Source organism: Anolis carolinensis, chromosome 5 (genome assembly GCF_035594765.1).
Source record: "Anolis carolinensis isolate JA03-04 chromosome 5, rAnoCar3.1.pri, whole genome shotgun sequence".
Taxonomy (NCBI): Eukaryota; Metazoa; Chordata; class Lepidosauria; order Squamata; family Dactyloidae; genus Anolis; species Anolis carolinensis.
Window position 1 is genome coordinate 50,950,777 of NC_085845.1, and position 15,031 is coordinate 50,965,807.

Sequence of the window (15,031 nt, forward strand, 5' to 3'; positions counted from 1 at the left end):
CTACGCTCTTCCCGGATTCGAACCGGCAACCTTCAGATCAGCAACCCAACCTTCAAGTTAGCAGTCCTGCCAGCACAAGGGTTTAACCCATTGTGCCATTGGGGGCTCCTGGAAGAATTGTTTAAAGCTACAGACAATGTAGTCGCTGTTGCCCGTTTTTGGTCTAAAACTATTTAGCTGCTTGTGATCCCTTTATTTTATCAGTTCTAAACTTATTTTTTTATACAATGCTTTTGACACGAAATAAATACATAATTAATGTTCAGGAATGATTCTTTAACCAACAACAGCATTTTCTGGGGAGATTTTCTATGTAGAAAATGCTGTTTTATGTGTCACAAAATCCTAAGATATAGTGTTTTCTGAATAAGAAACAGAATTTTATGCACAAGAAATTAATTATGTGCAGAAAATGTTGCTTTCCATATATAAACCCGCATACAAATATTGCAAAGAATAAGTCACCAACTATAAGATTTTGTGCAAAAGAAACAACCTTTTGTGTAATAGTATTCCTGTGAACAAAATCCATTTGCCAATCTTGTACAGGACAAATGCCAAACTGCTGAAGAGATTTTGAAAACATGCTATTTCCAAAGACTTTCTTACAGCAGGAAATGTGTATGAGAAAGAGAGGGGCACACCAGAACACTAGTATCTTCCATACTACAGAATTAAAATAAAGGTAAAGGTTTCCGCTTGACATTAAGTCTAGTCGTGTCTGACTCTGGGGATTGATGCTTATCTCCATTTATAAGCCGAAGAGTTGCCGTTGTCCGTAGACACCTCCAAGATCATGTGGTTGGCATGACTGCATTGACCACCATTACGTTCCCACTGGGGCAGTACCTATTAATCTACTCACATTTGCATGTTTTTGAACTGCTAGGTTGGCAGAAGCTGGGGCTAACAGTGGGAGCTCAACATTTCAGTCAGCAAGTTCAGCAGCTCAGCAGTTTAACCCGCTGTGCCACTGGGGACTCCAGAATTACAACACTTTAATTGACATGGTGCTACATCCTGGGAATCAGAGGAGCACTTTCAAATTCTAAATACCTTTTTTAAAAAAACACTCTTCATTACATAGGATAGTCCCATGGCAGTTATGGTGGTTCCAAAATCTTATATTTGTGCATTTTGAAAAGGGCTATGTCTGTTCCTTTGCACTGGTTTTGCTAATTTCATCTTCACAATAATCATGTAAAGTAAGGCCTTTTTAAGAAGTACATTTGGGGGACATTGATGCTTTATTGGCTTGTGTTTCATCCATTTCTGTGCTCTGGCCACCACTTGATTCTGCCACTGAATGAACGGATCTTTAGACCGAAAATAAAAAGGTTTTGTAGCACAGCCTGATAAAAGAATACCTGATCAATTTCAAAACTAATACTGCAAATTAAAGTTCCATTAAACTGTAATCATGTTGTTACAACTGAGCATATCTGCATTTTGTTTTTCCTGCCTATCTTTTTTAAAAAGTCACATTTTGAAGATATGGAATGTAGTACAGGATGTTTTCCTTGCCAAATATTTAGAGAGCCAGTGGAGAATGATGGTATCCTTACCTGTCAAGTTACAGAATAGGAACAAACATTTGCAAGAGTGTCATTATCCAAACACAAATCTTACCCCATCTGTAGCTTTCACCAAGAGATCATAAGCAGATGGATCCTGTTCCCTGTCAATGTCCCGAGACACACATATATGGCCGCTGCTCGCATTAATCTGGAATGCTTTGGATTTCTCAAAGCTATGGAAGCTATCATAAAGAGAGTACTCAATTTGGCCAAAAAGACCTGAATCTCGGTCTGTAGCTTTCACCTGCAATGACACAATGAAGAAAATCACATGAACTCTTCCATCATTATTAATGGAACACAAACACACACCATTAGTCAAATAATATGTACTTTTTCAATGGCTGAGTCTACCATTCAATACACATTTACATTTAAGTGCTTCCAATGAGAAATGCAATGGATTGCATTGTTAGTTTTCAAAATTGGCATGAAAAACTTTGGAAAAATATAAAAAGGATGAAGGGAGGGGCAGGGAAAAAGCACTTCTAGGACTAACAGGGGTTTTTTTTATTATATCATGAGATGTCGTTGATATAAACTTATTTCTTCAGATGCATTGCAGAGGGATATCAGTATAGGGTATTTGTGCCCTTTTGGTTGGCCTAATAAAGGTATTACACCAATAACTAACACAGATACATTTCCTTTTGAAAAACTAATGATTAGTATTAGAATCATTTTGGTATTTTGATCTGACACAAAAACAAATGATTATTTTAACAACTACAATACAAGTAGACCAAGAATGCTGAGAGTGCACTATCAATTGTGATATTCCTCACAGTGATTCCCCACAGTGCACTATCAATTGTGATATTCCTCCGTTACCAATCTCCCTTCCTCTGCACTGTAATCTTTATCCCTTAAAATAATTGCGAAAAGAAGCTTAAGTATGTGCAGTTAAAGGTAAGCAAAAGTATTCATGAGGCCAGAGCAAATTAAAAGCAAGTTAGTATAAATGGCAATAACCTTCACTGTTTTAGGCATATAAAACGACCTATCACTTTTATCTTTCACATTCATCAATATCAGATACGCAAAAATAGTTTTGCCTCTGGAAACTGATTTCTCACCAAAATCTTTTGAAATGTAATGAGCTAATACTCTGTTAGGTCCCTTTTCATTAAAAGGATTGAAAGTCAATCTAATAGTCTGGAAAAGCCACATGGTCCCCTGACATAGCACTGTATTATTTCATTATGCATAACAGCATCTCTTGTGGAAGAAAGTGTTTTGATAGAATTAGTATGTTTTTTATACTGTATGATTTTTAAGTTCATTCTATAAACTGCACACAGAAACTACAGACACTTAATAAATCATTCAGAAGTGATATAGTCCCAAGGCATATTCTGGTACATGTAATTTCCAAATCCAGGTAATGCTTCTTCTTCTTTTAGCCTCCCTGACTACAGCAACCACATGCTTTGATGTATTCTTGAGTTGCTGCTGCTGCTGCTGCTGCTGCTGCTGCTGTTGTTGTTGTTGTTGTTGTGTACCTTCATATCATTTATGGCTTACGGCAACCCTAGGGTCAACTGACTATGGGGGTTTCCTAGCAAATATTCATTCAGAGGGGGGGTTGCATTTGAATACCTTTGAGGTTGAGAAAGCAGGACTTGCCCAGGGTCACCCAGTGGGTTTCTATGGCTGAGTGGAGATTCTCCAGAATCATAGCCCAGTGTTCAAGCCACTACACCATGATGGATCTCTACATCCTTGAGATTCACCCCTACATTTATGAGACCGTGAAATATGTGCACAAAAACTGCAGACCGCTCTGCAAACTATCCCACAGCAGTCCCAAAATTTCAAAAATGAAACTACAAATAAATGGTCAGCACAATATCCCTAGGTAACATTTTCAGCCATGCGGAACATTTTAACTAAAAATTTATTTCTGCAGCTTTTGAAATCATGCAGATACACATTTAAGCCTTTCTAGTGTCTCTACAGAGAGCCACTGCAGGGAAAAGAAAATCTGCAACCTTACAGTTAAGAAATCTTAACAGTTAAGTTGTCGGCTTAAATGAATTTTAGATGCAAGATTTTTAAAGAACAATAGTAAGTAGCCATGGGGAGTCTTATCTTACAAGTGCAGCAGAACCGTAAGAACAGAGTTTGGACTGCAGATTGGGTCTGGCTGGGGTTATCTGCAGATACCAGAAAGGGTTAAGTCTATATCTACATGACTTACAAAGCTAGGGAAAATCATTCAGAGCTAAAACATTATGCACAGCTGCAAATGTTTCCTGGGGGTATTTTACTGACCATTTGGCCATTTATTTGTAGTTTTAGTTCTAACTTCTGGTACTGCATTGGAACATTTTTCACCTTATACTATAGTCCCTAAGTTGCAAACATCCAACTTACAAATGACTTATAGTTGCAGTTGATAGTCATGACAACAGGAAGTGAGAGAAATCTACGTCTTGGAGGAGAAATGAACACTTGTTATTATGGAGAAAAGGTGTATCTGCTGAAAATTTGTCACCTATTCTTGTTTCCTCAACAAGCCATTTTTTTTCAAAATCCAGTTATCACAGAGGCAAAAAGTGAGATGAAAAACAAACACCCTTTCTTATACTATCCAAAGCTCTTGTTCGTAACTTGGGGTCTGAATGTATATGAAACTGTTTGTCTTGGTATTTTTTAAAATAAAAAAACACGAAATCTTCTTGAACACTTGCCTAATTATGATACAGTGGATGGGATGGGGGAAAAAATCCTTAGCCATAAGAAACAATATAAAGAAAAATTTTAATAGCTGACAATTTGCAGTCTTTTCATGATACTCTGGCTAATGGAAGGGATCTCACTTTGCATAAATTTCACTTAATGTATGACCACTAAGATTGTATCCATATGGAATCATTATAGCTGTTTAGTACCATGTTAACAGCCATGGTGCTATCATGTAGGTTCCTAGCATTTGTGATTTGATGGAGTAATTGGAAGTCTATAGTTCACTTTTTGAACTATAGTACTAGTTTTCTGGCAGAAATTTCCTAGGACCTTTGAAAATGATAAATTCCTGGATTCCATAAGATGAAACCAAGTAAGTTTAAACTAAGTGTTAATAATAGTGTGATGTCTATACAGATCAATGTTTTCAATTGGCTCCAGACCATGCTGCAACAATATTCCAGATTTTCAGTTTGATATTTGGTTTTTCATGTAATCATTCATTCTTATTCACTCTGTATAAGTAATTCTTAATGCAAGTAGTTTGCCTTGCATTCTGCATAGTATTTATTTGGATGGACAACACCTGAGTGGAAAGATATAACGTTGTCTACACAAACCTATAAATAACAAAATGCCAATACCAAAGGTATCTACATCAGTATGTTATAATGTTGGCTATCAATTATGAATGAAGCTTTTGAACTCTAATTTACAGTAAAGACTCTAAGTCACAATTCTATTTCCTTAAGCAATAGGGTAAGTGCAGATATAATCCTCTTAACCATGTCTAAGAGACTGGCAGTAAGCCATGGGATCATCTACTTTGAATGGGCTGCCCAGTGTATCTTCTCTGAAAGATCTAACAGTTTTGTGTCTCATTTAGTACACTGAGCTAAAACACAAAATAACTGAGCCATACATATCATGTACCAAACTCTTGAGTGTTCACATACTAACAGCTCCTCCTCCTCTTTTGCATACAAAGGGAGAAAATGGAAAAGGTCTAAACCTAATATCAAATACCCAATTTTCCATTAAGTCTGCAAAGAGACACTCACGCCCATGCAAAAATAATATCTTATAGGAATAATAGTTTAGTTAAAAAAATGATTTCACAGAAAAACTATCACGCTAGTTTGAGATTTTGGAATACCTGTATTTGCATATACATACGTTCCCTTGTGCTTGATGATATGAGTATAAAAGAAGGGACTTCTTTGTCTTACTCTGGTGACCCAAGACTTTCATTTCAAAGTGCTATAAATTTGCAACACATCTTGGTAAAAATGAAGAAACAACATTTGATGATGATGATGATGATGATGATGATGATGATCTTTCTTGGTTTCTTCCTTACTTATCCCAATTTTTTTTAATGTTGTGCAGGAGTGACATGATTGAAACTCTGACATGGCTGCTGAATTTAAGTGGGATAATTAAAATGTTTTGCTTAAAAGAAGTGAAGCCATTCTTACAGTTAGAGGGTGATATATAATGCACTATATCTAATCATGTGTGAATTATACGCATTTCCTTCTGAAATGGCTCTGCATATTCTGAATACCAAGTAGGTTTCTGCTATATTGACATAAGCTGTTGGAACATGTTAGCCATTTATTTATTCAGTGCAATTCCTGAAGGAATATACAACCCATTTGCAAACACTACAAAGATCAATATTTAAGCAGATGCTAAGAACTTATGCTTATTAGCAATATATGCCAATTTCATGCTATCATTGAAAAATATAGACAGCCGTAAACAATCCCACAATTGCATGCTTTCCCTTTTTTGTGTGTATGTCAGGAGCGACTTGAGAAACTGCAAGTCACTTCTGGTGTGAGAGAATTGGCCGTCTGCAAGGACATTGCCCAGGGGACGTCCAGATATTTGATGTTTTACCATCCTGTGGGAGGCTACTCTAATGTCCCTGCATGGGAAGCTGGAGCTGATAGAGGGGAGCTCGGCCCACTCTCCCCGGATTCAAACCACCAATCTGTCAGTCAGCAGTCCTGCCAGCACAAGGATTTAACCCATTGCACCACCGGGGGCTCCATGCTTTCCTAATATTTATTTATTATGCTTTCCTAATATTTATCTATTCTACATATACAAATGAGAATTTGACTTTTCACACTCCAGTGATTCCACATCAAGTATACAAATATAGTGCATTTTCATAATTCTCATTCTACAACAAAAGCCTGTGGAATGTTTGAATTTGTGAATGGGGCAACGGGACAGGGAATCTAGCAGTAAACAAACAAAAACAACAGAAGTGGGGCAAAGGCATGGCTCACTGGCAGTGCACATTCTTCACCTAGGGAAAGTCTCAGGTTCAATCTCAGCCTTTGTAGATAGCATTGGGAAAGAATCACTGTCATAGAATCTTAGGGCTTGTCTACACTGGCCTTATAATCCATGTTGGCCCAGAAGTCACTTCTGGACATCCACACAATAACTAGGGAGTTCTGGTCCATAATATGGGGTAAAATGGGTTAATTCTGTTTTACTCTGGATTACGAGAAGTGGGGGAATACTTAAGCATTCCCCAACGGCAAAGCTGCCGCACACCTTGGAACTAGTGTGAACAGATGGAGTGGCTCTAATCTGAACCGGTAACATGTCCACAAGGCAAGATTTCCTTTCCTTTTCTTTGCACCACATAGTATAAGCAAAAAGTGGGTGGATTGGATCCTTGTTGTCCTCCTATCATTGCAGCAGACCTTTACAGAGCTTTGGAGAGCTCCTGGCTATTGCCTTTGCTGATGTTTACAAAGGTCAACAACGCTGCCCACACAACCAGTGAAAAGGAGAAGAGATTGCCTCCCTCCTTCTCCCTAGTCATACAGGAACCTTTGCTGATGTCAGCAAAGGTGTCAAGCAATGGCCAGCTTTCCAAATCTCCTTGGTGGTCCAGGTGTTGCAGCAGTGGACATCCAAAATAAAGTGACCATCCAGCAGTCCAACTGGACATACTGGAATATGTCCCACCACCACTACAAAACAGAGATGGGCAAAGCTAGCTGTACCTGGGGCCAGTCCATGATATTGCTATTCCAGACCAGCCTTGGATTAAGTGGCTTGGGTAGATGAGTCCTAAGAGTTGGAAGAGGTTATGAGGCCCATCTAGTCCTATACTCTGCCATGTAGAAATACACAAATACAGCACTCCTGAAAGATGTCCATTCAATCTCTGCATCAAGACCTTTGAAAATAAAAAAAGTTTCCTTCTTGCATGCAAATAGAAACTTATCTTCAGTGAAGCAAAGGAAGGGGAAGGACAGCAGGAGTCATCACCTTCTTGTATTGTGCAAAACTGGTTAAATGGCAGTTGAATTTATTTTACCACTCTAAGGTAAAGGTTTTCCCCTGACATGAAGTCCAGTTGTGTCCGACTCGTGTGGTTGGTGCTCATTTCCATTTCTAAGCCAAAGAGCTGCCGTCGTCCGTAGACACCTCCAAGGTCATGTGGCCAGCATGACTGCATGGAGCGCCGTTACCTTCCCGCCGGAGCGGTACCTATTGATCTCACATTTGCATGTTTTCGAACTGCTAGGTTGGCAGAAGCTGAGGCTAACAGCGGATGCTCACTCCACTCCCTGGATTCGAACCTGCGACCTTTCGGTCAGCAAGTTCAGCAGCTCAACGCTTTAACATGTTGCACCACCAAGGTTCCCTTTTTTTACCACTCTAGGCCATTATAAAAAGAAAAGAAGAGAGCAGGTTGCAACCTGCAGTAAAACCAGGTAAGTTGTAAAAATACAGAGTGTAAATCACAACCATAATTACACTGAAAAAACAGGAGTGTCACAAAGCTCAGGCTGTTTCGGTTAATCTTTTTTGACAGTGTGAACGGAAAATTCAAAACACAGCCAACCTCACAGCTTGTCTCATTTATGCAAACTGCTTTTTTTAAAAGCTCTCTCATTTTCTCAACATAAATAATGCTGCTGGCAAAGGCTATTTATTCCAAAACATCTTGGAATCATATAAATTCATTTTCCTTGGATCTTTCCTCCATGACAAACTTCACCTACCTTTGCCCTAGCCAAGCATCACGCACATTGTATCAAACAATGCAAGAGCTGTCAGCCTCATTTTAGAGATAGGCAGTTCTTCAGAACTGAGCTAATGAAGAAAGCATTGAATGTGTCACAAGGCCGTTCTTCCCTTCTGTTTGTAAATGAGGTTTATCTCTGTGGAGCTTCTTGTAACACACAAGAAACAGCTCTTAGATTCTCACGCTTGCACGGCAAGCATGCCTTTGGTGGAGCATGCTTTCAATAACATTAATGTGTGTGGCGCTTCTTTAGCACAACTGGAAAATTGTTTACTCAAGACAATTCAGATTAACTGAGGCTGAATGGGTTTACTGATGCATGCTGTCAGAATCCATTTGTTTAAAAAGAAAACATGAGAAACACTCAAATGGAATAATTACAGAGGTAGCGATGTTGGCCATACAGCAAAATGCAACAAAATCTGAAAGACACATTAAGGTGATACCTTTATTAAAATAACTGAAAGGCACAACATATGTCACACTAGCTCTTGAAGTACACTGGCTTATTTAAGGAAAGATTTTTTAAAAAAACAAACAAACCATAAAGTGGGGTAATATTGATGGTGTCAGTATTGTAGGTCTGCATCTTGCTTCAGATGTTTGCTTAGGAGTTGCTTAAGATAATCTCAATGAAGAATTGATGCAGATAGGAGCAAACCATCTGACTTGTATTAGGGGACTAGCGGCTGTGGAAGTCATGTATTTGTGGCTAGTTGAAGGAGGTGAGGGTCCCAATCCACTTGAAAAGCCCATTTACAGGTTGCAACTCTGTTCTGCAGGCGTTTCCAGGCAGCACCAAATTGCACATTTTAGTCAGGGGCAAAAAATCCCAGGACCTGAGATGAGGTCCACATACAGACCTGTTGGTCCTGGGATTTCTGTCTCCATCGTCAACACTTGCTACTTTGTCCTGGGATTTTGCAGACTCCAAGATGTCCACCATAGGACATCTGCTGGAAATTTCAGTGTTTTTTTTTTTATTAAAAAAACTTAAGATGTGAATATGCAAATCATGATATAAGGTCCATTCCTAGGTTATACAGGCTGTGTGGCCATTTGTGCAGACAAGTTTGTATTTGTGCCTGGGAACTATGGAGTGCTGTTCCTGGGTTATACATGTCTGTTCCTAATTGTATTTATCATAAAAACACAAGTTAATAACATGGCAAAATCTTTGTGTGTCACAAGCTTCATTAAGCGTGTGGAGGATGAAGTTTCTCTTGCCAGGATAAAGTCTCCGCCCCCTAGTCAACTGTTGCTATGTTTTTAGGATACAACCAATCAGGAACCAACATGTATAATCCGGGAACAAACCAACATTTTAAAAATCTCATATTTTCCAACTGTAGGGTCATACAAAGATTTGATTATCAACATTTTCCAGCCAGAACCAGGATATTCCCACAACTGAAAATCTCACGTTTTTAGCACTTTGTAGCAATTCCTCCCATGTTTTCAGGGGACGTCATTTGGCCACCCTTCATTTTGATGCGGGAGCTCCTAGGATAAAGGTGCTGTCTGGACAGGCCCTGGGACAGTTTTTCCTTCAGTGAGTGCCACTTTCCCAAAATTTCATGCACCTTTTTTGCAAGCTTCTCAGGAAAAAAAATCTATGCAAACCTGGAGGAGTAGGGATTTCTCTTTGCCAGAACAAACTAGACATACCCCTACCAGTTTACCTGTCCCTTCCATGATGCTTCCAAATCTAGCTACTGAAAAGTAAAATCTATCAATAGCTCCTTTCTATGTTCCTTCTACTTACCTTAGTATGATGGGTCCCTTCCATTTCTGTGCTGGTGTGGCAGCAGTAAAGTGACTACTTCAGGGAGAAGGATTCACTTCCTCTTTCCTATTCCCTCCCTATTCCCAACCTGGATGTTTTCTTTTTAATATATGTGCACACACACACACACACACACACATACACACACACCAAACATATATTTGCCCCCTTTTCAAATGCTAAAATTATGCAATTGCACTAAAATTAAAATAGTAATAACAAATAAAAAAACCACAGTAGTGAGGGAAGGAAGGGTTATGTGTGTTTAAGTATAATCATGGGGCCTCAGACAGGCAAACAGGTGCCAACTGCACTACTGAGAAGACATGCCATATCGAAGGTGCTCTATGTGGCATATATTCATTATCTATGCTAAGACATCTGTAGCAGGATGGTGGTTTGTTGTGCTATAAAGTCCTAGGACTCTGGTAGACCAGGGTTTGAATCCCAATTCAACCATGGAAACTCACTGGCTGACCTTGGGCAAACCACATTCTCTCAGACTCTGAGTCCCTTCTGAAAAATCTTGTCACAAACACCTTATGATAGGGTTCAGTGTATGTTAAGTTGGAAATGACATGAATGCACACACAAAAAACTGCATTTATACTTTTTTCAGGAATATAAAATTACACAGATTATCAAATAAAACCTGGTGGTAAGGTGGTAGGTTAGTGGCCATTGGTGTAACATGATATGCTCCCTATTTTAACTTCCCTTTGCGGACAGGCTTATGAAGTGACCTCAAGAAGCCACCCTCAGATTTAGCTTTTATTGCCATAAATAACACCTTTCTATACATGGTCTTTGTGAGAATAAACAATATACAGTAGAGTCTCACTTATCCAACATTCGCTTATCCAACTTTCTAGATTATCCAAAGCATTTTTGTAGTCAATGTTTTCAATACATCGTGATATTTTGGTGTTAAATTCGTAAATACAGTAATTACTACGTAGCATTACTGCATATTGAACTACTTTTTCTGTCAAATGTGTTGTATAACATGATGTTTTGGTGCTTAATTTGTAAAATCATAACCTAATGTGATGTTTAATAGGCTTCTCCTTAATCTCTCCTTATTATCCAACATATTCGCTTATCGAACATTCTGCCGGCCTGTTTATGTTGGATAAGTGAGACTCTACTGTATATATGAGAACTGGGCTGCTGTGAGTTTTCCAGGCTGTATGGCCATGTTGCAGAAGCCTTCTCTCCTGACGTTCCGCCCACATCTATGGCAGGCATCCTCAGAGGTTGTGAGGTCTGTTGAAAACTAGGCAAATTGGGTTTATATATCTGTGGAATGTCCAGGGTAGGAGTAAAAACTCTTGTCTGTTTGAGACAAGTGTGAATGTTGCAATTGGCCATCTTGATTAGTTTTGAATGGCCTTTCAGCTTCAAAACCTGGCTGCTTCCTGCCTGGGGAGATCTTTCGTTGGGAGGCTTTAAAGCTGAAAGGCCATTCAGTGCTAATCAAGGTGACCAACTGCAACATTCACACATGCCTCCAACAGACAGGAGTTCTTTCTCCCACCCTGGACATCCCACAGATATATAAACCCCACTTGCCTAAGTTTCCAACAGACCTCACAACCTCTGAAGATGCTTGCCACAGATGTAGGTGAAACATCAGAAGAGAATGCTTCTGGAACATGGCCATACAACCCAGAAAACTCACTGCAAGCCAGTGATTCTGGTTATAAAAGCCTTCAACAACATATATGAGGATTATTTTTATGTGATCTATCAGTGCTCTTATAGTGCAGTTTGCCTGCCCTATGAGATAAAGTCACTAATTCAACACTCAAATCACCAAACCACCCGATACTGCAAAAGTCACACAGTCTTAATGAGTTGTCTTGTTCCTGCTGGAAAAGAAATGTCTGCTCTAGAGTATTTGTTTTCAGATGCCACCTTGCACATTGCCACGTTGCATTATTTGAGCCTTGTCCCTTTCATCAGGGATAAGGTAACAAAGCCTGACAGACTTAAAACATTGTATATGATCAGTCAACACACAAAACTCATGGGATAGAATAAAGATTTCATTCAGATATATCAAACATCCACACCGAATGAAACAGGATCTGTACTAAAAAAAGAGCATCTTTGTAACCATTGTACCTTGGCAGCTGCTCAAATAAGTAGGATTGCCAAGTATCAAATGACTATTGCCAAAAAGGAGATTACAGTAATTACTGCATGGCTCACACTACAAGACTTGAAAAGCTTTATCAGCAAAATAAGAGTCTGATGCTTTTGTTTGCTGTTGAATCAAGCAGAGGAAGACAGAACCTTTTCTATTTCCAGGAAAGATATTTCTTAGAAATTAATTGAAGTGCTTTGAAAAGATATATGCTGTATATTAGATTAATTGAGATGAGATGAAGCATGACATCTCTGGATCCCTTGTAGGATGAATCAGAACCCAATGTGTCCTAAATTAGGCTCATAGACTGAAGGATCTACATTGCTTGCAAAGGCCCCTTCTACGCTGCCAGATAATCCAGGTTGTCAAAACAGAAAATCCACATTATCAGATTTGAACAGCTGTGTAGAAGTGGCCCAAGAAAGATGGTCAGGACTGGCTATTTTGTTCAGACCCATTACTTGCTGAATTTGCTTCGAAGCATTGGATTTAACTTTAAAATAAGACTTGCATGGCCCATACCTTCCAACTGCCCTGATGTATAATCCCATTTAATCCTCCATTGTTCAGCTTTTTTCAGATGCTTTCAAAACATCCCAATTTCTCTCCCTTCTTCTCATATTCTCTCTTTGGTCTCAGCTTACTTCAATTACTGGAAATGGAGTTCAAAGTGCAAAAGTAGTTTTTGTTCAAGTCAGCAAGGGGAAAGGAGAATCCCTTTCTTCCTCTTCCCACCAAAGAATACATTTCTTTCAGAGTACTGTATTAATCATTTCAATATTCAGGCTATATTGTTCTTTGCAAGAGTCCCTGTCACATTATATATAAACAAAGCAAAAAAAATTTCAAACTTGACTGGATAATATTTTAAGGTATTAAAATGGATAGCCTCCAACATTTCACAGATGAAAACCATTATGCCGGTACATGTATCCAAGCAACAAGAGTGGGCTTACGATGGCAAAAAAGGCCGGTTTGTAGCACAGATGGTTAATCGCAAGCAGCAATAGATCACTGCCTCTCGAAAGGTTGGCAAGTTGGAAATTTTATTAATTCGGATTGTTGGATTGAGCACCCGACCATTAGCCTAGCTTACTGTCCACCTATGCAGTTCTAAAACAGCTGAGAAAAATTAAGCACCGCTTAAAAATGCTGGCAATTAAAGAACAAGGAGAGAAAATTCTATGATCAAAAGGGCTCATCGTCATAGCGGATGAAGCGACAGCACCCCCTGTGGCCAGAATCGAGCATAACCTCCAGGCGCCGATGTTGGAAAATGCTGAAATACCTCTATCTGCCAGTCTGTCTTGTATGTCTAAAATGGCATTAACTGTTTGCCTGTATGTATGCATTGTGATATGCCCTGAGTCCACTTAGGGGTGAGAAGGGCGGAATATAAATACTGTAAATAAATAAATAAATATTGATAAGAAAGAACACACAAGCTGGAAGACTACAGCAGTTTGTGTTTGCCTGAGCCTACTTGGAAGATCAAGAGCCCAACCTCTCCTCTCTTCACCTTTCCTCCATGCTGAATTAACTGGACAATAAATGCTCTGGATTGGCCTTGGTGGAGGCCACACACACTCTGTTGTGTGTAGTCACATCCAAGACATGCACACAATGGCCAGGAGCTTGAATGAATCTCTGTGATCAGTAAGGACCTTGTAAGGCTACAACTCATACAATTTCATACAATTGAGTCACGGCAATTAAAGTGGTATCAAACTGTCAATTGTACACTACAGATGTATCTTTTGTAAGGCCATTATTGAGTTTGTGATCAGGTTGCATGTGTCTGATGGTGAAGGTGCTACTTCTCAGTGTATTGACAGAACTGTCCTCACACACATAATTACGATGTCTTCTTTTATTATTCCATAATTGTTTACTTTGCACAGGCTCACTATGCAGAGGTAAGATTCCAGACAAAAATATCTTTATGGAGAGGCCACTTGTCCATGAGTTGAGTACATAACTTGGGCCCCTTCCACACAACTGAATAAAATCCCACATTATCTGCTTTGAACTGGAATATATGGCAGTGTGGACTCAAATAACCCAATTCTGCCTTGACTTTCTGAGATATAGGGCTGTGTGGAAGGGCCCTTAGTATCTTTTTAAAAACTGCATAATATTGACTTATTTAACTAGCCTCAGAAGTGATGCAAACAATAACAGCATGAAAATGTATGATATATTAGGTGGTGTACATAAATAGATACATACATACAAAAGGAAGAGGGAGAGAGATGAAAGAATGAATAACAAAATAGATAGACAAAAACAAGAAAATTTTGCATCACACTTGGCTTTTCTTTCATGCTGTGTATTCCATACCTTTAACAACCTATTCACTACTTTGGGCACATGCATTTGCCAAATCGGTACCATAGTCAATTCTCTTAGACACGCACTGTTCACAAGTTTCAATAAATTATTTCAGCTGAATCTGACCTCAGAACTCAATTACGATTTAATCACACAGCCACCTGCTTCAAGCCCACAAGGGGTTCAGACAAAAGAAAAGAAAATAATTTGGTGGTGTCGGTGTGAAAAGAGACCTCCATTTTACAACAACAACAGCAACATCGTTTTCACGCACTTCTTTCTGAGAATTTGGTTAACATTCCAGATTTATATGAACAGCATTGACAACTCTACCATAAGAGTATGATGGATATAGTGCATTTTCCCAACCATTAAACTGACATAATAAAACAATACAGTAGAGTCTCGCTTATCCAACCTTTGCTCATCCA

General features: G+C 39.0%; 1 protein-coding gene across 3 annotated transcripts in view; it reads right to left on the reverse strand.

Moving 5' to 3' along the window:
* The window catches only part of dchs2 (dachsous cadherin-related 2), a 149,864-nt gene that overhangs the window by 79,159 nt on the left and 55,674 nt on the right, over window positions 1-15,031 (reverse strand). For all 3 annotated transcript variants that reach the window (XM_062981158.1, XM_016994194.2, XM_016994081.2), the window contains exon 2: window positions 1,630-1,821. In XM_062981158.1, the coding sequence (XP_062837228.1) occupies window positions 1,630-1,821 (192 nt within the window). The remainder of the gene's footprint in view (window positions 1-1,629; window positions 1,822-15,031) is intronic.